At 40.5% G+C, this 24,852-nt stretch overlaps 1 protein-coding gene across 1 annotated transcript; it reads left to right on the top strand.

The window, feature by feature from the left end:
* The first annotated feature begins 2,002 nt into the window (after positions 1-2,002).
* LOC119741474 (threonylcarbamoyladenosine tRNA methylthiotransferase-like) lies at positions 2,003-18,477 on the top strand. The gene is made up of 12 exons (XM_038217232.1): positions 2,003-2,279; positions 3,470-3,582; positions 4,619-4,849; positions 5,999-6,119; positions 7,752-7,855; positions 9,330-9,496; positions 9,713-9,858; positions 10,893-10,953; positions 12,425-12,544; positions 14,073-14,219; positions 16,608-16,775; positions 18,176-18,477. The coding sequence occupies exons 1-12, from the start codon at positions 2,056-2,058 to the stop codon at positions 18,302-18,304; spliced, it is 1,731 nt and encodes a 576-aa protein (XP_038073160.1). The 5' UTR covers positions 2,003-2,055; the 3' UTR covers positions 18,305-18,477.
* Positions 18,478-24,852: the final 6,375 nt, after the last annotated feature.

The following is a 24,852-nucleotide window of genomic DNA, read 5'->3' as shown; positions in this document are numbered from 1 at the left end:
ACAATTTGTACTTACCTTTTGATCACAACCTCTTGGTTTCACGACGAGGTTATGAGCCGCACGGACATCGAACTCTATTATAGAAGGGTTTTAAGTCAAGAACCTGATGAAGGACCTCCCAAAGCAACAATTTACCTCTCCAAACAGTCCTACCATTCATTCTCCAATGCATAAGGTACGGCTAGGACCCTCCTTTGTTTTCAAATTTGTCGACCCGAGTATACACAGACTGTTTATGATATGCAGAGATGCTTATATGGCAATTTCGGCCCATTATGAAATGAAGTTTCAGTTTGGTTCATTTTTATTTAAATCGAGACTTTTGTGATTGAGTTGTTATACAGAGCATTCAAACTAATCCAGGCGCATCCTTATCCAAGACATAATGTGTTCATAATGAAACATTTCTCCTTCAGTTCAATTAGGGAAATTGACCATGGGCGTCAATCGGTGGGGGACGGGGGGGGGGGGGGATATCATATCCTTTTCCGTCCCTGAATCAAAATTGTAGACTACTATAATGATTCTAAAGCTAAGAATAGCCGATTCAATGACTCCAAACCGTCGAAAACGGTGTTTAAAGATGATCTTTCGCTAAAAAGAAAATGGTTTTAGTGGACAAGAATTGCATCAGATCGCACCACAGAGCATCAAGAATCCGAATGTCAGACAAGTCGACCGTTGAGACAACTCGACTCGGGACAAGTCGACCGTTGAGACAACTCGACCGTTGAGACAGGTCGACCGTTGAGACAACTCGACTCGGGACAACTCGACCGTTGAGACTGCTCGATTTTAATGGAAATGAATACACGTTGAGCAGAAAAAGTTGCACAAATCTGTGGCAAGACCGATCACGGGTGCGGCGTGCGCGGGCATACTCGATGTCGCGTCGGACCGGTGCGCCCCGCCCGCCCGCGAGGACCGGGCCGGGCCCGGCACGCGGGCACGTCGACCGGGGCGGCAAATGGGCGCACAGGCCCGGCAAAAACGATGCCACCGTGCACGGTACAGCCACGTTGACCGGGGATGCACGCACATGGCCTTGAAAAAAATGAACGATGTGCACGGACAATCACGCTGCGCTGTATCGGCTCTGTTATATGCAACAAAAAAAAAATCATGTGTCATCACTCCCAAACGGCGATCAGCCGCCGTCAAAATCACCGGTACTATCCCCAAAACTAGGCCCAAAACATGCGAGGCGACTTGTCTCAATGGTCGACTTGTCTTTCCATTTATCGCACATACGGGCGAGTTGTCTCAACGGTCGAGTTGTCTCAACGGTCGACTTGTCCCGAGTCGAGTTGTCTCAACGGTCGACTTGTCTGACCCCCCAAGAGAATCCAACTTATTGTTAACCTCACGCCGTTAGGGCTTCGCGCTACGCGCTCGCATTAGTGCTCATCAAGCCCCTAAAATATTGTATAAAGGTGCTTAATATTATAACTACTTAAAAACGGTTGAACAAAGAAATTGACTGGAGCGAGTGCGACCTCCTGAACCGCCGTACCGGCGTTCTACAAACCCAGCTATCCAGTCGGCTCCGGTTCCTCATTTTCGTCAATATCTTTGTAGAAAACGGGGATAGGATCATCAGTCGGGAAAGCAAATGGACCGCAGGCGGGATCGGACCTGAGACTGGGATGACTTGTTATTGTTTATCATAGATTACAAAATCTTCGCTCTTCGATTGGGCTTATTCGATTTTTCATTTATCTGTGTTCTATTTAAGCGGAAAAAACTACTGTTTTTTGTTTTGAAAATGCGTTTGATTTTTTTTGGCTACTTTTGCGTCCATGGATACGCCTGAATTGTTATTTTTTTCCTTACATAGTTTATACTGCCCCTGCAGCTAGCTGTACAAGTAACACAGCGCCCTCTACAGTTCTTTGGGTATGGCGTGCATAGGCTGGTTCCAAAGTTCCAATACAACGCACCGATATTAATGTTGTCAGAGTCTGGCAATCAGACCAGTAGCAACAAGCGTAATTTTCGGCAAGAAACGAAAGACTACTTTACTTATTTTCCTTTATTTCTTCGGTTTCCTTAATCATGCCGGCGTGTGAGCAGCAGAGAGTGGATGACATAGAAGACATCATTGGTTCAAATGATGTCACTCCAGTCGAAAGATACGGCAACAAATCGGAAGTAGTGCCTAAAGTAAGGTTGAGAAAAAAGAGCAAGAGAGATGTTGATCGTCGTACACAGCCTGCTAGTGCTACAACGAACAGTTTGTCAACACAAGACTTGCAAGACGAAGTGAACTGCAATAAAAGGTGATTTGTTAACCAAGAGTTTTAGTCCCTCTTTTGATCAGTTTCGCAAAAGGTTGTTGGGAAGTAATACATATTGACATATTAAGGAGAGAATATTGGTAATCCTTATCTTTACCAGAATATTGTATCATTATCAAGACGCCACTTCTTCGGTTTTGTACTAGCTGGAGTTACCCAGCCCTAGCCCCATAAAATAAATGTGGCCAATTTACTAAGGCCACACTTCCACCATGTACAAAAACATGTCGAACTTTGTCAAATTTTGATTTTCACATTTAGGCTTAGTTTGTAGTTTATTTTTGCTCTCGCATGTCTAGAACTTAGAAGCATACTCACCCTTTTTCAGATGTCTAATTTTCGTGAAATTTCATGTTGAAATTTTGATACGCAAACATGTGCAAACGAATCTGGAAATTTCACTAAAATTAGACATCTGAAAGGCAGCACTTTCTGATTAGCCTATAAACAGGGTGAGTATGCTTCTAGAGCAAAAATAAACTACAAACTAAGTCTAAATGTGAAAATCAAAATTTGACAAAGTTCAACATGTTTTTGTACATGGTGGAAGTGTGGCCTTTATTTACGGAGGAAGTCCAGTAAATTGGCCACATTTATGGGGCTAACCCAGCCCTAAATTGTATCATTGGGTTGTCATTAAAAGCCCAACGATAAAATTTAGGGCTGGGTAACTAAAATTTAGGGCGGAGCATCATAGTTCTAGGAGTACTTTTGAGTTGTAGCCTAGGGTTATCACTCAGGTGATTTATAATTACATGAATTAATTTCAGTGATGTTGAGTCATACATAAACTTTTCGAATACAGTTTTTGCATTACTTTAATTTTGGTTTTAAAAAATTCTGATATTCAAATTAATATGGAACACTAAAGTGAGCCGGAAAAAATCCAAAAGTTTAATCACAATTTGCGATTAAGAACATCTCTACCTATATAACTGGTTATTGAATTTCTACTTTTTTCTTGGCCTAGAAGCCCCCCCCGTTCTACTAAAGTTCTTGTTCTAGAAGTATTAATGATAAATATGTGTTTTGAAACTTTATGAAAACATGTCAGATACGGATGATATAAAACTTAATCTATTATTATTTTATGGGCCTTAACTTCAAACATGATATTTAAACTGTTTGATCATGCGTTCCTTTTCTCTCTGTCTGCTGGTTAAACACTGTAGCATCATCCCTGGTACACAGAAGATCTATGTGAAGACGTGGGGCTGCTCTCACAACAATTCAGATGGGGAGTACATGGCAGGTCAGCTGGCTGCCTACGGGTACAAAATAACAGGTACTTGAATCTAGGTATTGAAACAATACCCAGAAACATTCTCCTGACAATGACTAGAGCAGGCTAGTCGAAACGTTGAGACCAAAGACAAGTTCTTTTAGAACTTAAAGCAGGACTGTTCTTATCAGAACAAAAAATGACTAAGCAAAGTTGATAATAAGCAGGACAAGTTCTTTTCAGAACTAAATATCTTCTGAGCAGTAGTTATTACCACATGGTGTTACCGCAAACCAAAACGATACCGATACTCCACCATGCAGAGCCTCAAATCTTATACCCAGAAACATTCAGGCATGCAACTTTTCCTCGGATCAGCTGATTTCCTCTTTTTTCACTTCCCATGTGTGCCATTGAAAATAGAAAAACAGTGTACAAAGTCTTGGAAAGATTTGAATTTCCTCTTTTTTTGTGACTTCCCAGTTGCATGCCTGAACATTGTTGTGCTGTTAAATGTTAAAGGCTTATAGGATCATTTGCACTTATCCAAAAGATAACCTAGCGAATTATCATCCAAGAAACTTATTTGGATTAAAGATCATACTGGTACCAAACGTTCAGTGAAATTATTCTGCCTGGTTTGCTGTCATTTAGAAGAAATCAAGAAATGTAGGTAGTTTCTAACGATCGGTCATTTATGACTGATCATTGGAAATTATTAGTAACTAATAAATGAAATTGTGTTTTGTGATCAAAGGTTGTGCGTGGTTTTTCACGGATTTTCAAAAATTCCCAAGTTTGGTAATTTGATATAGCTATGCTTTGACTGCAGAGGCGATTGATATGTCAACTGTATCTACGAGTTACATCTTTTGTCTGTACCTGGAATTTGACTAGTCACAGTGTTAACACAAATGTGATCTGACTGTATTTTACTAGCCTCTGTTGTATTTTACTAGCCTCTTTAAAATGGAGTGACAGTGGAAGTGGAAAAGATTTTTGCCTGTCTGTGAATGATCAACCAAAGGGGAGGTTTTAAACCAAGCAATTGTTTTTTTTTTCATTTCAAAACCTGGCCTTCTCACCAACCCTAATCAAGGCAATCAAGAAGAGGCGGACCTCTGGCTTCTGAACAGCTGTACAGTCAAGAACCCGGCTGAGGATCACTTCCGTAACGACGTCAAGCATGCCCAGCGGTTGGGCAAGCACCTGGTGGTGGCTGGCTGCGTGCCCCAGGGCCAACCCAAGCTGGGTTACATCGGCGGCATCAGTGTGGTCGGGGTGCAGCAAATCGACAGGGTGGTGGAGGTTGTGGAGGAAACACTGAAAGGTATGGAGGGCAATGGTGGCGTTACGCCCCAACTGCAGCAGTGGGCCCAACTATAGTCTGGACAGCCCCAACCATGGCCCAATTTCACGGCGCTGCTAAGCACACGATTTTATGCTATCAGAGTCTTTGTCTATTTCACGGAGACCGTAAGCATAAGCACAGCAAAAGGCACGCTAACCTCGGGGGGGAAAATTTGCTTAACGTAGTGATGTAACAACAGAAATCTCCATGCACGCGTGACCGTTAGCACGTCCACGCTGTGAAATAGTGCTTAAGGTTAGCAAATTTTTCTGCTATGCTAAACACAACTTTTCTGCTAACTGTTAAGCAGCGCCATGAAATTGGGCCCATGTTGGGACCACTGATCTCTATATAAAGACTGGATAGCGGATATGCATACAACATTCACACAGTAGACTTTGCATATTGACCAATTCGCCCTCGGTCTCACGAAGATGGCCGCATATATACGAACGTTCTACGCGTAAATACGCGTGCGTTGTATCAACAGTTGACGCGCATTTTGGTCACGTACACATATTATGATGTTCTAAAAAGGACACATTTCCGTAGTGATTATTATTTCAAAAACGCCGAAAAAGTGATTTGCGGCATTATAAAAGTAACCACGACGTTAGAAAAATTGTAGTAAACCTTGGTCAGTTGGTCAGTGGTGGTGGCCAAAATATAAGTCAAGTGAACCGCGACGTTACAAAAGAAATCATGCTGTCTATAAAGACGGCAACTTGTCCTTTGTAGATCACCAGCCGGTCTCACCAATATGGCGTCAAATTCGTACATTGTGCGGCTCTTTATTAGCTATCCAGTCTTTATATAGAGATCAGTGGTTGGGACCAACCCTAGTATAGTTGGTACCGTCCCAACTGAGGCCAGGATCATCCTGACTATAGTCATGACGATGCCCAACCATACTTTGGACATAAAAGTGGCCACTTCTTGAGATAAAGAAGAGAAAAACACAATTTGAAGATTTACCAGTCTAGTTATGATTAGATTTTGTAAGCAAAGTTGTTGGCACCCCTCAGTTTTGAAAATGTCATCTCCCACATCACAGCAGTCAACAATTGTTAAGTGACACTCACTGCGTCCGTAAAGACACACTGATAATCCACATTCTTACGTTGGCAGGGCACACAGTCCGACTTCTGAAGCAGAAGAAACACGAAGGCAAGAAGATCGGGGGAGCACCGCTAGATCTTCCCAAGATCAGAAAGAACCCACTCATCGAAATACTGGCCATCAACACTGGGTAAGAGTGGTTAACATTTTCACAGCATCGCCGAACATATTTCTGTTAAAGGGAAGATACAACATTTGCAAACATCAAAAACGAAATGATAAAATTATCACGAAATATCTTACTGGATTGTTAGGGAATGCAGTCTAAAGCATCCTGTAAAGTTGTGGCTCCCGGTGTGCTGACATTTTCAAGAAAAACTGTATTTTTCCAATGCTGGTCGGCCGACCAACGTTGGAGATTTTTCTTCAAAAATTGCTCCTAGTTTTTCATATTTAGTTCGTCTGCATTTTCTTTGCAATTGATTACACACCTGTGAAGACTACAAGCCTGCTAGACTGATTCTCTGATCGTACAATTCCCCAAAGTGTATAAATTGCTCCGTTTCATCTTAAGTGGGGTCTGGGAACCAGACTACAAGAATATGATTGGTTTTCTTGGTTTTTCCAGCATCTACGAACCCAAAACGTGAAACAAGTCAGTGTAACAATATTTGCTATAACATAGTAATCCTCCAAAAATTGCAGCAAAAGCAAATGTTGTACATTCCCTTTAAAAGACCTCTTCTCCAGGGCTAAAATTTAGAATCTGCTGCGTTCAGTATAGGGTTCTGCCCTTCACCAACGTATTTTTATAAACACTGTATACTCTGTGTTGTCGTGAGTAATTGTGAGAAAAAACTCACAAACTACTTGGGGTGGGACTCAAACCCACGACCTCCTGCTTACTAGTGCAGATGTCTTATACCACTCGACCACCTCACTTGTCGGGGTTGGCTGTATACAGTATGTACTATGTACAGTACACAGTACAGTTTGTTTTATATTGATAGTTTTTGTTGTACGTTAAAACTAGCTTCTCGATGTGATATGTCAGTCATTTAAAACAAATGGAATGCTTCACGGATCACAGAAGGAGGCTAGTTTTACTGTACCACGAAAATCAGTCAATATTTGGCGATTTTTTTTTATAACACATTACCAAGATATTCTGCATATTTTTTTAGAGACATCTGATTAAATGTAAACGCAATTGTACCGCTATGTCAATATTAATTGAATGATATGAATATAATAGATACAGATTAAAGCAAATCAGCATTCAAGTTCCTGACAAAAATAGGCAGTAGTTCTTCGTTAGTGGAAGTAAGAAAACAGGTAGGGATTCGAGAAACACAGAAGCGAAGATTTATTAAAAAGCTGAAATAGTTGTAAACAGCATACAAATGAGCAAGCATGTTCCTGTGAATTGGGACGATTCACAATGCAGTGCGCCATCAAGAGTTTGCCATGGAGAGTCCATTTTTCAACTTTACGGTCGACAAAACACAGGCCATTTGAATGAGTGTCAGTAGACAACTTGAGCTAATTTGTTATAGATTGGGGCATAGCGTTCTGTCGCCTTCCAAAAACACAATATTGATAAAAAGAGAAGAAAAGGGCAAACAGATACTCAAATCATACGCTTACAAAACTACTGACCGAAAACACTAACAACTTCAAATGTCCCGCGCTGCGACTTTGTCGACCATCTCCCACAATGCACTAGAAAAAAATGAACTCTCCGTGACAAACTCTTGGTGGCGCACTGCATTGTGAATCGCACAAATTCACTTTTCTCTGTTATTCACTTATTCTCTTGTAGTTGTTTGAATCAGTGTACCTACTGTAAGACCAAGCATGCTCGTGGGGAGCTTGGGAGCTATCAGCCCGAGGAGCTGGTGGAGAGGGCTAGGCAGTCTTTCCAAGGTCAGAACTCATAAGATATCTCGAAAAAGTATTTTGTTTAAATATTCGATCAAATCCCAAGTTCCAATAATAATTGAATACTAAATTATTCGAAAATGCACAGCATTAAGTTGGTCACACTGTGAGTCCAAACCTCCTTATAAAAGGTTTTGATCGTAAGACCTCAAAATATAACGTGACCATCCGGTTTCTTCGTGATCGGCCACCATCGCAGTAGACAAGCGTTTGGTTAGCAACCATGTCATGTGTTGTAAACTAGACAGTAGGGCTTATTTTCATATTAAATAAGCACAAATTCTTTATCAAATGGCATAATGGTCATTATAACACCTCACCCTACAGATTCTGTATCTTGATTGGTCTAGAGCATGGCATTTGCTATTTTTGCTATCTTGCTGTGCACTGCCAAATGTACTATACCCGTAGCAACCAAAGTACTTTACCCAGAACCGGTATTTTGTTCAAATACATATAGGTGTGCGCGTTGCGGGTATTGTGCCAAACAGAGCTAGTTCAACAGAGCTGGGTTCAAACATTTTGTGAATGGGTAGTTTTTGAAAAGTGCAAGTAAATTTTTAACTAATTTGTATTAAAATAGGAGTACATTTTACTTGTATTTAGATGAAATTAATCAGTTATCGCTGAAAATCAAGCACAATCTGTCGGACAGGTGTTATAAAACAAATATTGACTGCTTTATCTCGTGGTGTAAAACTAGCCTCCCTCAGTGATCCATGGAGCATTCTATTTTCCCTTCAACTTCAGGAAAAATAAAATGCTTCATGGATCATCTCGGGAGGCTAGTTTTAGTTTTACTACACCACTCGAAGCAGTTAATATTTGTATACTATTTTGTTGTTGGGCCTGCGTTTTCTCTCAGTTTTTGCCATTCATCACAGCTTTGAAGGCTTGCCTACTACCTACTGCGATGTGGCCTATACAATCTTTGCCTACTACAATGGTGACGCTGACTTCCCGGTTCCCCGATGTACATGTAGGCCGGGTTGTGAGACAGCCCTATAAGGAGCATCCCAATCCAACAACTTTTTCCAAATGAACAATCTAGATTAACCCTAACCGCACTGAATCCTTCAATCCTCTTTGCCAAACTGCTTCCACTTTGAGGATTAAGGTTACATGGCAAAAGTGCATTACTGATTTCGTAGGATGCACTTTGTCAAGGTGTTGGGCCGGACCTTGCGTTGTTTTTGCTCAGCCACGCATAAACATAGGCCTGGATTATGCTTGAAATCCTCCGTACTGCTCCAGGATGTCACTGGCCAAGCCTCAACATATTGACAGTCACTGCCGGAGGATTTTGCAGGATTGAGGCTACTTCCTAGCAAAAAGGCCTAGGGAGTTAGGGTTAACACACTTGACTCCAGTCTCTAGCACTCCAAAATAAACTGTTCAACCATTTGCCACTTGTGAGTCACGTTTTGATTCTTTTGGATTTTTATGATGTGCTCGTCAGAGGGTGTGTGTGAGATATGGCTGACAAGCGAAGACACTGGTGCCTATGGGAGAGACATTGGGGTCACCATCACCGAGCTGCTATGGCAACTGGTAGAGGTCATTCCGGAAGGATGCAGAATGCGGATTGGAATGACCAATCCTCCCTATATCCTGGAACACCTCGAGGTAAGAGAGCCAACAATTTTAGAAAGTTAAAGATGTATTCCCCGTTATTCCTTTTCTAAATTGCTGTTTTTCTAGCAATTCAAAATATTGTCACCGTATGGTATTGAAATATAGTCCAAGCCTACTGTTTAGCTTTTAAAACTACTTCTGAAGGGGTCTTCATAAAAGTCTGCATATTTTATACTTAAGTCTTTAGCATATTATTTTTCTCTTTAGGAAATGGCCAAGATCTTACAGCATCCCCGAGTCTACTCATTCCTCCATGTACCAGTTCAAGCCGGCTCGGATAATGTATTGCTGGACATGAAGCGGGAATACAGCATTGATGACTTCAGACACGTCGTAGACTTTCTTAGGGAGAGGTATTACGAAAAATAATTTTCTAAATTAAAATTGGGTTCTTTGTCACTGTGCGAAATAAGTACAAAAACAGGAGAGTATTTGTGATGCGATCGAGCTACATGAGTCGTTTGTCAATTTTTTTATTACAGATAGCAAAAGAGCACAATCTCAGCATTACTGCTGTGAAAACCGCATGCAGATACCATCTCTAGTCAAAAAATTATGGAGGTCAGAACACCAAGAGATGTGATGAAGTGATGTGATGAAGTGGCCCTATTTTGGCCTGAATCTCTACATAAAAATGCCCGAGAAACAACTCATTTAGCTTGATCGCATCACATTTAAGGATGAAGAAATTAGTCTGAACAAGTTAGACTGGGGAAACAGATCAGCAGACATCAGCACTAAGGATATGACATTGCATTTAATGTTGTAAACGCTTAGCAAGTATTTAAATTTTTAAGAACCTTCTAAATGTTTCAACATTTAGCCATTTCACAAAGGCTGAAGCCTGCTCATTATGCCTGCAGACCGGCAAGATTTACATTTATATATCAACAATGCTGATTGACATAATAAATAGCGAGCAGTCAATGAAAAAGAAATATACTTAAACTGCATGTACCCTGAATAATCACGTACTGCAGCGCTTCTAAGTACCCGCTAATAGGTTTGAAAACATCGTAATTATTTGTGCTATGTATGTTTAACTCTGAGGAAGATCGCGTGAGTGTAGGTCCCTGTTTTAATAATTCGGGCGTTAAAACATTTTGGAAAATCTGTCGACTTTTTTTTTTCCCCATTTAAGCGTTTAAATGTCGCATCCTTAATCAACAGCATTGTATTCATGACGAGGGTCTTTGTTTACTCTTTTATTGATAATGAATTTCAGAATATTATTTTTTGTGGATATAAATCTTAAATTGGTTTTGTTTTGAAAACGGGTTTCATACACATCATGTAGGGTTGAAGTTTTTCACTCAACTGTTCAAGTTGTCTACCACTCCTGGAAAGTCTTTCATTTATTACCTTTTTGTATAATTTTTATTTTCAGAGTTCCAGGGATTACAATAGCCACAGATATAATATGTGGATTCCCAACCGAAACTGAAGAGGTAAGAAGTTTCACAGATTTCTGAGTCGTTCTGTAAGAATTTCTAAGAAGATGTCTAAGAAGTTTCTAAGAAGTTTCTGAATTTCAGAAAAATATGATGAATTGTCTAGGCCTGACATCCCAGATTCTGCACGTAAATGTCAGAGAGAAGGTTAGGGGAAGGTGTGACGTAAGTCTAATACATGATCAAAACAAGATGGAGTAATCGGGCCTTTCATTAACTGTGTGGGCAGAGAATTATTATGCTGCTTGTCATCTGTGTCGATGCCTTCTGGATTTCATGAGAGAATAAATTCATGAATATTTCACTTCTGATAAGGCCAAAAAAAAAGGTCTCCGGTTTCTGGTATGGAGCTTGCCCAAAAAGTGGTGCGGCGACGCAGCTTTTTTTTTTTTTTACCTAATTTTTTTGCTTCAAATGTCGGCTGATGACTGCAAATGGAGCCCGACTAAACTTAGTGCAAATATATGGGAGTCCAGAGAGGCCACGTAAAGCTTATTCTCGACGATAACCCAATCTAAAAACACGTTAAAATTGTGCAGCAGCAGGATTCCAGTCAAACCAGTGAGTTTGGCGGTTTTGAGACATCATCTTTCATTGAAAAAAAACCTGTTTCATTTTGTCAACGCGCATAGCTACGGCGACGCGCGCGCATACCAGAAACCGGAGACTTTTTTTTTTTGGCCTAATGATAGCCAATGTGTTTTTCAAGCCCAACATTGCCGTTTGCTCCTTGAAAGTTATCAACATTTTCAAACTTTGTATAAGTTTGACGGTATTGATGTACCCTAACGTGGCGCGGCCCCTAACGTGGCGCACTTTGATTTTTCCCCTCTAGTGCCTTGTTAGAGCAAGTTTTACCTTAATTTCACAGTAACTGAAATTTCATCAAACCCTAAACATTTCCGTTCATAAGCCTTGAGTAAACCTACCTGTTACAAAGTTAAGACAAACTTTACTTTGATGCGATGTTCTGATTGTATTTTGAAGTGGGCACTGCGCAGTGAACTTTTTTAAGATGTGCCCAAATATAAAAAAATAATTTTTTGACAAACACGTACGTGAGTAAAGACAATATTGGTTTATCAAAGAAATTGTCAACTTTAAAGAAATTCTTAAAAGTCCACTCAGGAATTTCCAAGATTTGTTAAAGTGTGCCAAGTTAGGGAACACTCAGCAAATTTTGTGTCCAATTTCGGGACGCCACCGTTTTTGAAATTCGGACTAACAATTCATGACACTAAAAATGTTCACAAGGGTTCAACATCAAGCAATTTTAAGTAATACTACCAGTATTTAACTGAATGAATTTGAAGCTCGTCAATGTCAACAAAGAGGTTTGGCAACACTGCATGAGGAAAGTCGACCAGCATTATCAAAAGGTTATTAGCACAAGTGCCTTGGGGGTCAGGGTTAAATTATATAAATAATTTTAATAATCAATTGAACACTCTTTCCTTTGCATCATTAGGACTTTGAGGAGACCATGAGTCTAGTAGAGCACTACAAGTTCCCGTCTCTCTTCATCAACCAGTTCTTCCCTCGGCCTGGCACACCGGCCGCCAAAATGCCTCAAGTACCTGCCCAGGCGGTGAGTCCATATCGGTTTGATCGTGTCTGTGAATATAATGACGCCACATAATGTAGGATTTATAACTTACACAGTAGAGCGTGCAAGTTCACGTAATGAAAAGCAAGACTGGTGAGGATAGGGACTTCTATGTACCTGTGATGTTATACAAATATTGAGTGGCTCAGCGTGGAATGGGAGGAATATTATCGCAAGGTAAAATCTGGACTTTTCCATTTCATGAGGCGAAGCCGAGTGAACTGGAAAAGTCCAGATTTTACCGAGCGATAATATTCCTCCCATTTTCACAATTTAAAGCCACTCAATATTTGTTTTATATAACTGACATATAGATCCTTGTCATTTGATATATTTGAACTTTTATTTCAATAAATACTGGAGGAAAATGAATTTCTCTCTTCCAGACCACCCCTTAACGGAAATGTTTGAACCCAACGCTGTAGCGCTGGCTCTTTGGAACAATACGTGCTACGCGCAACGCTGGAAGTGCACACCAGCATGCATTTGCACACAAATACCGCGTCATGGAACAAGAATGATCCTAACTGTTTCCCATTCCCCATGGGCGGATAGTACTTTTTGAGCCGCGGCGTGAATGGGAGCAATAACGAATGTCACGTGATGTGAGTTCCACCAATCAAATGACAAGGATCTGTATGTCGGTTATATAAAAGCTAGTATAGATAGTACATACAGACTGTGGAGCTGCTGCTGATTTCACGAAACTTTACACAATGGCATAAGTCCACTTGCGCCACAATTTATTGCGCAAGATGCGCAACATTTCGCGCTGCGCAAAATTTCAGTTATGGCAATTTTACAAAAGTTTTGTACTGCGTAAGTCACAAATTATGGCTTAATATCAGGAGCCTGTTATTGCTCAACGTATCAAGTGCAAGTTACGCCATAATATGATACAAGACACAGCTTTGTGTTTGAAACAAAAGAATTGCTATTTTACTTGTGACAGAATGTTTAAAGTTGCTTCACAGTTCCGAAGAAAGTCGGACAAAAAGTTTTTTCAAAATGGAGGGCTGAGGTGTTTCAATGACTGTTTTGTGAAAAAAATCGAAATCATATACAAACAGCCGTTGTAAATGCTGTGATTATCTTGGTCAAAGGTGTCTGGATTATTTGAAACGTTTTGCAGCTATAGTTTTTTGCTCAATAAAGTTGTTGCGTAAGTCCTACGCAGGGCGTATGTTATGCACGGTTTCGTGAAATTGGCTGCTGATCTCATATTATCATGCAGGTATATTAAAGGCATATAGGATCATTTGCATTTATACCAAAAGTAACCTAGCGAAATATTACCAAAAAGCATACTTGGATTGGAGATCGTACTGGTACTAAACACCCCGTGAAATTATTCCATCTGGCTTGTTGTCATTTTGAGAAATCAAGAAATGTAGCTGATTTCCAATGATCAGTCAATTTACTGATAGTTGTAATGTTCTGATACACACGGAACACCTAAAAGGTGGCTGCTGAACGCAACTTATGTTTAATTTTTTTTCCCTTTTCTCAGAAAAAGGCAAGAACGAAAAAGATCTCTACTTTGTTTCAAAGCTACCGACCGTACGACCACAAACTGGGGCAAAGGCAGCAGGTCTTAGTTACGGAGGTGTCACATGACAAGCAATACTACGTAGCACACAATAAATACTACGATCAGGTAGGTTCAGTCCTAAGCAGGGTTTCCCATAGTCATGGAAACAATCTTGGAAAATCCTGGAATTTAACGCTTTGTCATTGAAAGACTTGGAATTTGTAATTCAAGAGGTGCATGGAAAGTTGCTATTCCAGGTAAAAAGTCATGGAATCCTGCTGACCCATACAAGATGATGTGTAGTATTTAGCAACCGGTATGGCAGTTTTCCAGTTTGCATTCTACTATACTTCCTCTTTCTGCATCTGTGCTCTATGCTTGTTGCATGTTCATTGAGCCATTGTGATGCTTTTGTGGTGCTCAGTGTTCTTGTGTCAAACTGGAAGGCTGAAAGGGAGTGGTGTCTTGCCTCAGTGTAAGAACCGGCCAGTCTATTTCAAATAGGCTCCTAATATGCCAAAACAGCCAGGCGCGGTTCTACGGGGGGGCTGGGGGGGGGGGGGGCTTAGGGGGGGCTGTAGCCCCCCCCCCCCCAAATTTGTCTAGCCCCCCCAAAATAAATTCCATAAAAAAAAAATTGCATTAGCAAAAAGAAGGATTGTGATGTACATGCGAACGGTCTCCCCCTAAAGAAGAAATAGCCGTGACAAGGGTGCATTAGTTAATATATTGTGAATGATTTTAGGATTTTATTGGCGCTCCCCATTGAAAATATGGCATGAGCCACCCCCCTCCAAACTATTGATTTTCGGACGCCTAAGTGTCTGGAAAAAATAACCGGTCTACACTTCAGCACGCCTCCCTGAAAAAATTCTGGATCCACCGTGCTAGCCCCCCCAAAATAAATATTGGTTCTAGAACCGCGCCTGAAAACAGCATAGGAATTTGTCATGGAAAGCCCTAATTTTGTCCTGGAAAAGTCATGGGAATAGTAATGGAATTTCATTTTTAAGGTTTCTTTGAGAATGCTATGTTTTGTTTGTGTCCATATTCTGTGTCCTTGGGCAAACCATGATACCCTGCTTGTCTCTCTCCACCCAAGATTATAAACGAGTACTGGAATTGGTCATGGAAAGCCCTAATTTTGTCCTGGAAAAGTCCTGGAAAAGTTCTTGGAATTTAATTTAAATGTTTCCTCGGGAATGCTGTGTTATGTTGTGTCTTTATGCTGAATCCCACTTGTCTCTCTGCACCCAAGATTATAAATTAGTACTGGAATTGGTCATGGAAAGCCCTAATTTTTTCCTGGAAAAGTCCTGGAATTTCATTGTAAGTTTTTTTTGGGGGGAACCCCATGTTTTGTTGTGTACATGTTTTGTTGTGTCCTTGGGCAAGCCATGATACCCAAGTTGTCTCTCTCCACCCAAGATTAGAAATGAGTACTGGTATTTGCTGCAAAGTAACCTGTGGAACATTGACATCCCTTGCAAGGGAAGCTGACGATAAACAGTGGCCTAATAAATCTATACAGGGTGGTCAAAAATGGTTGAAAAACAAACAAACACAACCTAAGGCCCCCCAAAAAGTCTTTGGTTTCTGGTATGGAGCTTGCCCAAAAAGTGGTGCGGCGACGCCGCTTTTTTTTTTTACCTGTTTTTTTTGCTTCAAATGCCGGCTGATGACTGCAAATGGTGCCCAACTAAACTTAGTGCAAATATATGGAAGTCCAGAGAGGCCACATAAAGCTTATTCTCGATCATAACCCCATCTAAAAACACGTTAAAACTGTGCAGCAGCAGGATTCCAGTCAAACCAGTGAGTTTGGCGGTTTTGAGACATCATCTTTTGAAAAAAAAAACTTTTTCATTTTGCCGACGCGCATGGCTACGGCGACGCGCGCGCATACCAGAAACCGGAGACTTTTTTTTTTTGGCCTTATACTTCCACTATTGATATACATGTATATGGTTAGGAAATTTTGTTGGAAGGAAAATGATACCAAGAACTCCCGATTCGGTCCAGTAGTCTTGACTCCAGCACCATTTTTGTGTGCCAAAGTCAGGGGCTCTAACTAGGATTAACGCACACAGTGAACAAAAGGATTATCTTAACCCCCAACTTTGGTTCACAAAAATGGTGCTGGAATTAAAACTACTGAACCGAATCAGGAGTTCTTGGTATCATTTTCCTTCTAACAACATGTCCTAGCCATACATATCAATAGTTAAGGTCTCTGGATATCGGCAGTATGAGGTTGCATTTTTTTTACCACCCTGTATTGCTTTTATTGGTTTAAAATTGATGTTACTTTTTGTTGTCTGAATTTGTGACCTAATGGCAGTATTTCTTCTTGGATATTCACAAAGTGTAACACCTTCCACTGCAAACGTTTCTTGAAGTCAGTTTTACGAAAAGGCCTAAAGTCGACTTTTTGTCCAAATTGTCTAATTTGGTTATTTCAAGATCTTTCATCTACATGCGAAATGCCAAATCGTCCCATTTGTCACTGTCCAGGTGCTGGTCCCCAAGAAGGAAGAGTACATGGGCAAAATGATGGAAGTCATCATCGTCGAGACTGGCAAACACTTCTTGAAGGGCCAACTGGTGGGGGATGAAGCAGACGTGATCACGCCGTCCATAGCGCAACCTCTTGCCCACGGACAGATATCGGGCATACCACATGTAAGCGACCAATCACGACTCGGTTTTCTATGAACTCCAGAGGAACTATAACCAGTGCCCTCTTCACAGGAACACTACCGGGTGACCCGAAAAAGTTGTGCCAGCAGATATCGTTCAATTTCTCAAAAAGTACCTAACACGAGTGTTTCATTTTGATGGAGCATATTAATAAGACTCTTGTGTATAATCAGTGGTTCGAAAGTGAAAATAAGTTAATGTACCGCGTATGGGCATACGCTATCCAGTCTTTTTTTATAGAAATCAGTGCCCAGAATCCATTTTGGCTAAGAAAAACTGAGTAAATCTGTGTGCTGTGTGCCATTAGACTCTGACATTGTGTCCAATGAAAAAAGCCCTGTCTACCTTTCAGCACGGATGAAATTTTTGGGTGCCCCTCCATCGTAATCTCAAGCCGAAGTTTTGTTTGTCTCAGATGCTGCCCGTTCCTTGTCCATTTGTATATCATGCAATTAGACAATATTTCACAAGCTCCGTTGATGTGATTCTACCGCGATTCTACCGCGATAGGTCCATTGTCGGGACTTAAGGAAATGTCAAAATATTATGAAGTATATCCTACTTGATTGTAAGTACATGTGAATAAAAGGAGCATGCACCCTGTGGAATTGTTGCGCTTAGTATGCTGCTATTTCTGAGAAAAGAGTAATTATCATCATTTCCTCACGATGTTTAGGACCAAACCATTGCCCTTTCAACATAAAGCCTATGCTTTGCGTCAAGAAATATGAAGATGCGTGTTCACAGTTTTCTTAAAACGTAGGATATCTACTGAGCTGAAATTTCCACATAATAGTTTTTGTAATAACCTGCTTCATATTTATTGTGGTGTTATTCTTTGAATCGGCAAAAACACATTTTTAGGCAAATGGTGCCCAGTACCTTTTAAATGATTATATGGCTTTATAATTCGGGCGATTCACAATGCAGTGCGCCACCAAGAAATTGCCAAGGAGAGTCCATTTTTCAAGTTTACGGTCGACAAAATTTGAACGAGTGTCAGAACACAACTTGAGCTAATTTGTTATAGATTGGGGCATAGCGTTCTGCCGCCTTACAAAAAACACCATATTGATAAAAAGAAAAAAAAAGGGCAAACATGTACTCGAATTATACACTTACGAAACTACTGACCAGAAAAAAGTAACAATCTCAAATGTCCCGCACTGTGAATTTGTCGACCATCTCCCACAATGCACTGGGAAAAATGAACTCTCCGTGGCAAACTCTTGGTGGCGCACTGCATTGTGAATGGCCCAAATTACGACGATTTTTGTCACTTTGCCAAAATTTTTGAAAGCTCACAGGCAACTGCGACAATTTAGTGGAAGGAGCTAAGATCTGATGTGAACTCTGTCTTGTTTTCTTCTTTATTTCTTCAGATTCTTCAGACTCCGGAGCCTCCCGAATCCTGGTCATGGCTGACCATCACCATGGCGATAGTTGTCGGCACTTTCTTGCTAGATCTTGCAAGAATACTTGTGTACCACTTACTGTATACCAGAACCTGATGCTTAAGACGTGCAACAGAGAACTGTACAGTTGGATTTGTATAAATGTCAGAGATTTTACGAGGAAAAATTTGAAAGCATCTTTACTTTTATTTTAAAGACGCTTAACCCTAACCCCCAACAGGTTTTCTCTAGGCACCCTGCCAAATGCAACAAAATGCAACTTGGCTGAAATGAGAACCCTGCTAAATGCAACAAATTGTAACAGTGGATTATGTTGCATCATGCAGTGAACCCAGTGCACACCAGCTTTGGCACCAAGCAGTTACCCTGCTAAATGCAACCAACTGCAACAGTGGATTCTGTTGCATTGTGCAGTGAATCCAGTGCATACCAGCCTTGGCACCAAGCAGTTACCCTGCTAAATGCAACCAACTGCAACAGTGGATTCTGTTGCATTGTGCAGTGAATCCAGTACATACCAGCCTTGGCACCAAGCAGTTACCCTGCTAAATGCAACCAACTGCAACAGTGGATTGTGTTGCATTGTGCAGTGAACCCAGTGCATACCAGCCTTGGCACCGAGCAGTTACCCTGCGAAATGCAACCAACTGCAACAGTGGATTTTGTTGCATTGTGCAGTGAATCCAGTACATATCAGCCTTGGCACCAAGCAGTTGCCCTTCTAAATGCAACCAAATGCAACAGTGGATCCTGTTGTGTCAGCCTCGGCTATATGAGCAGTTACCCTGCGAAATGCAACAAGATGCAACAAAGCACAGGGACTTGAGTTGCCTGCTAAATATGACAGTGTGCAACAACTTTGTACCTTTGTTGCTTTTTGTTGCATTTGGCGGGGTTTCGGTTTATTGCTTTTGTCATTGCACTACTTTGGACCCTGTACCATAAACTAGTTCATACTTATGTTAATGAAGTATGTTAATGAAGGGGGATTGTGTATTAAAGGTTGCTTCCATCACTTGTAATTTGTGCATTTTGTCATTTGAGGCAACAAAAATACTCAACATCTAAAGAAGGGTGCTTAACAACTAACCTGATGAAGTTTCGCCTCAGTAAATGCTGTATATTTCGAGATCTCGATTTCAAATCAAAAGTTGCCGAGTCATGTTTGGAATTGGGCCTGAATTCAGAGTCCCAGACATGTTCTCACTGAGCCGATTGCAGCTACGCGATGTGGCTCAGTGAACCGACGAATTATAGCAACCGTGCGTGTGTGCGTCGTGTCAACGCTTGCGCGCACTTTGCTGAATAAAAAAAAGGAACTACTAATGGAAATTTCCAAAGATGTTGGAAGCCTTCTTTCGTTGATTTCTTCAAAATGACGGCTTGCCAGAAAGAATAATTTCACAGGGAGTTATTTTCATTACCATCTTTAAACCAATTAAGCTTTTCAACAATAATTACGTAAGTTACTTTTTGGATAGCTGCAAATGATGGACTGTACCTTTAAAGACTATCTGAACTTCAATAAATAATTTTTTTTCTCTTCCTTAAGAATTTGCAAACGTGCATGTTTCAATTTGATTAAAAAACCCTTTTAAATTTTATTTAGGCTTTGGCAACTCTCTGAAGAAGGCTTTATTTTTTGGCTGCTTTTGGGCACAAATAAACACCACATAAAATCACACATTCTAAAATTTGTATCCTTGTGGAGACAATTCTTTGTTCTCATGTAGTAAAGTGTTCAATTTTGAAAGTGAAGTTTCAAAATGCTCTTATTTTAACCAGAATTAGTTTCCTTGGCTGAAATTTGGAATTAATATCCCTTTTTTAAAACTCTTCCATTTGCGACGGATCAACCCACCTTGGAAATTCCTAGTTTTTGAGTAAAACCCATATATCTATTTCGTGAAAGCCTTGTGGAGACCTATTCATCTATAGAAATTGCCCTGTGGAGACATTTACAATGTTTTGTTCCCTATTGTGTGTGTGTCTCCACAAGGATACGAATTTGTGGTCACCCTGTCTTAGATTTCTGTCACAAGTCATTGATTGCGGTACATGCTGACCCCAGTAAGCTTGATAGTCTAACCCCTTCATCTTTCATTTTGAGAATTGCATACACGTACTTTACTTTTAAAACCCAAACTTAATTGTATCACATCGTACTATCGTTTTTCTTGAGCTATGTTGTAAGCTGTGGCATAAATAGGGCCCATTTTGACAGGAGATTGGGTGGGGGCGGGATTTTGGGGTTCTATAATGGGGGAATTTGTGGGGTTTCAAACAATCAAGAGCTTTTATTGCCTTCTCCAGCCGAGAGTGGAGGGACAAGGTGTGGGGTGGATCGACCAGCGTTGGAAAAAACTGGCTTTTTCAGCGTTGGAGAAAACTGATTTTTGTTTGTTTAAATGCTCCTACTTTTTCATATTAAGTTATTCCGCATTTTCTTTGCAATTGATGGCATGTACACACCTGTGAAGGGGCACAAGCCTGCTAGGCTGATTCTCTGACCTTACAATTCCCCAAAGTCTATAAATTGCTTCGTTTCATCTTGGGGTCAGGGAACGAGACGACATGAACATGATTGTTTTTTTGTTTGTTTTTCCAGCATCTACCAGCCCAAAACGTGAAACAAGTCCGTTTAACAATATTTTGCTATAACATACTAATCCTCCAAATCCATTTATTACTGAAAATTACATCAGAAGCAAATGTAGTTGTACATGTTAAGCAGTAAGATCAAACACCTTCGTAATATTGCTCTTTGATAGACAGACCTAACTTCTGTGGTTTTGGGTTGTATTCATATTACACGTTTATCAAAGAGCAAAATTGATCTGAATGCGGCATGCCTTATTTCCATGGTATAATAAAGAGCATATTGCGAAAGGTCTTCCTGATTCTAATGTTTAATTGTGAAACACTGAAGAAAAGAATATTCGAAACTTACAGCTAACTACTTTTATTTGTACAATATATTTATAAGGAAATGTTTGCATAAGCTTTTGCTTTTTAGGTTTTGCCTCCTCTTTTTAACTTGACCATGAAGAGGAAACATGTTACCGAATGAAATGAATGAAATATATGTTGAAATTATAATTTTTGTTAAACTGGGCACAATTCTTCAAATAAGTCCAAATATTGGGCACATTTTCTAATCATAACGTTTAAGTCACCAGAAACGAAATGTATTGACAAAAATGACAAAAAAACAAAAAAAACAAACACGAATTGCTTTTTCAATTCACCGCCGATTTTTAGTGCTACACGAGACGAATTTTTGCAAATTTTAGTACGAATCGGTATGCTAGAAAAATTGAGTGAATCTTCAATAAAATCTAGTGCTTTCTGTGAAATTCAAATTGAGAACTGATCGAGCTTGGCGATGTTCGGGGACGAAATTAAAGTATCGATAAAGGGAATTCTTGTGATACAAAATAACCGGGAAAAGGGATTATTTGACGTCTCTCTTTGGTTTTTTTTATTCAAAAGTGCACTTCTTGAAACATTTAGAATTTTCTTTTGCTTTTTGGGACAACTGAGGGCGCTGTTGCCGTGATGTCGTCTCAGGGAGACACGTTCAGTTTAGGGGGTTTGTGTACAAATTTGAACCAAAAAATCTGCTCATTGACAAATATATGAGAAATGTTTGCTTATTGGCTTAATACACTAACAACGAATCACCGAAGAAGAAAAAATTCTGGCAACTTTTTGTGCACAAACCTATTGCAACTCGGTCTCTGCCTAACACGTCACGTTTTTGCTCATGAATATGGAAATTGACATTAGCATAAAAACCAAAAGGGCACCAAAATACCTTTGAAAACGGCAAAATGAAAATTGGAAATAAGGTTGTCCAGCTTTCTCCTAAAGATGATCAGAGCATTCTGCGCAACTTTGAGTTTCACAAGCAACCGGTTCTTTTCAGAACCAAATCAAAAGAGACTCTTCCATGCATGGCGTTATACCCAAACACCTCACTAGCTAATAGTGGCATAAGACCTGCGCAACAAAATGTAGTGCAAGCAAAGTTATGAAATTGCGGAAAGACAAGCGCTGCTGCAGATGTTGCTTTCCTACTACTCCCCCCCCCCCCCCCAAAAAAAAAAAAATAAATGTGATTTCAACATGACGTCCCGCTATTGTTTCCAATAATTGTAATTATTTCGAAATTTCACATTTTGTTTACTCTGTTATGGCGTCGTTTTCGTAAATAGGGAAATAACCTCCAATTCCTCACGATTTTTTTTGTAGAATCATCGCGCGTTCAACGGACACCTATATGCTTTTCGTCGAGAAAACTGAAGGTGCATTTTCAGTTTTCCAAAAAGTATGAGACTGAGCTGAAATTTCGACAAGTTAGTTTTTTAATAACCTGCTTCAGATCGTGGTTTTTTTTGCAAATGGTGTTATATATATTTTTCAAAACATGACGAGTTTGTTTACAAATTTGGTGTGTTTTTTGGCAATTAAGCCGTGCATGTATGGTATTACACATAGTGACACACACGTTTGTATGGAGACTGACGTGCGTGGACTTCGCGCCTCAATGACTGTGATAGGTTTGCCTTGTTACACGCAGACATGGTTTAATGTCACCTGCCTCGGTCCTACATTTTGACGTCACCCACTCTCTTTTTCACATAGTGATATTCTTTTTCAAAACACGACTGGAGTTTGTTTACAATTTCGGTATTTTTGGGGAAAACCACTTCCGTCTCTGTGCAGATCAGTGGCGTTGCTAGGATTTTTTTTAGTGGGGTACAGGGTGGGGGGGGGAGGGGGGAATCAAAATATCATGGGGGGCACATAATTATCGCAAACATCCTTTGACAGTTTTTCCCAGTTGGGCCCTATAATGCTATATCCATTGACATAAGAAATTGTAAACAGTAAGCCTTTGGCTAACAGAAAAAATACAACTTACAAAAACCATTTTTGGTTGCCGGGAAGGAAAAGGGGTATTTATCAGTATTTTTTTTTTGGGGGGGGGGCACGGACAATTTGTCGGGGGTACGTTCCCCCAGCCCCAGCCCCCCCCTCCCCCCCCCCCCGTACGTGGCTATATACGCCACTGGTGGAGATCTGCACACGCCAATTATTTCAGATGGATAAACTTCGCCCTTCTGCCTTTGAATTTGTGTTATTAAGGGTTCAGTTGCTTTGTTTTCTATGAATGTCAACCAGATCTGATGTCAACATCGTGTAGGTTGGGAAATCTGTCCAGTACATTTCGTAACAGTTTGAAACACCAAGTTTTCAAACTGATATCAGTCAAGAGTTTTTTTTTTTTAAACATGACTGGATTTTCTTTACAATTTTAGTTTTGTTTGTTTTGGAAAACCACTTCCGCACGGTCTCAGTCTGTGGAGATATGCACCATTTTGATGGATAAAAACGTGAGCTGCTGCCTCAGTGACCTTGCTTCCGGGTTCAAGTTTTTTTGTTGTTGCTTTACTTGGTTTTGTAGACTGTCAATATCACGTAATCTGGAAAATGCATTCCTGTATTTCCTGTATTCCTGCTAAATGCAACAAGCTGCAACAGAGCAAAGGGACTTGAGTTGGCTGCTAAATACAACAATGTGCAAACACTTTTTACCTTTGTTGCTTTCTGTTGCATTTGGCGGGGTTGGGGTTAATGCTTTTATCAAAGGGTTACGTCTCGATAGTCCGAAGTCCCATTGGTCCGAAGACCCATTGGTCCGAAGCCCCATTGGTCCGAAGCCCCATTGGTCCGAAGCCCCATTGGTCCCAAGTCCCATATTGGTCTGAAACATAATACTGTGCAGTTCCTCTTGTTCAGGTTGACTGACCCTAACCCTAACCCTAATCCTATTAACCCTTACCCTAATTCTATAGGGCGTCGGACCAATGGGACTTCGGACCAATGAGCCGTCGGACCAATGGGGCTTCGGACCAATGGGACTTCAATGGACTGTCGGACCAATGGAACTTCGGACCAATGGGACGTCGGACCAATGGGACTTCGGACCAATGGGACTTCGGACCAATGGGACCGTGGACCAATGGGACTTCGGACCAATGGGACTTCGGACCAATGGGACTTCGGACCAATGGTACTTCGGACCAATTGTACTTCGGACTATAGAGTCGTCCCCTTATCAAAGCACTACTATTGACCTTATTGAAGGGGAATCGTGTAATTGTGCATGATTTGTAATTTGTGCATTATGTTCGTTTGAAGCAACAAAAGTGCTCAACATCTAAAGAAGGGTGCTGAACAACTAAACCTGATGAAGTTTCAGCTCAGTGAATGCTGCATATTTCGAGAAAAAAATATTCTAGGACTTCGACTTTAAATCGAAAGTTGCCGAGTCATGTTTGGAATTGGGCCTGAATGCAGTGTACGAGACAGCATAAGACTTAACGCAACAAAATGTAGTGCAAGCAAAGTTATGAAATTGCGGAGAGACAAGTGCTGTTGCAGTTGTTGTTTCCCAACTCTCCCCCCCCCAAAAAAAATAAATAAATAAAAATAAACAAAATATAGGCCTATACTGATTTCAACATGACAATCGTAACTCCGTTGTTTCCGATTTCGAAATTTCACATTTTGTTCATTCTGTTATTATGGTGGTAATTCGTTATGGTTAGTGCCATCAGCGAGACCCCATTCATTGG

The sequence above is a fragment of the Patiria miniata genome, unplaced genomic scaffold, assembly GCF_015706575.1.
Source record: "Patiria miniata isolate m_02_andy unplaced genomic scaffold, ASM1570657v1 HiC_scaffold_5, whole genome shotgun sequence".
Taxonomy (NCBI): Eukaryota; Metazoa; Echinodermata; class Asteroidea; order Valvatida; family Asterinidae; genus Patiria; species Patiria miniata.
This window is presented reverse-complemented; position numbering and strand designations above follow the sequence as displayed.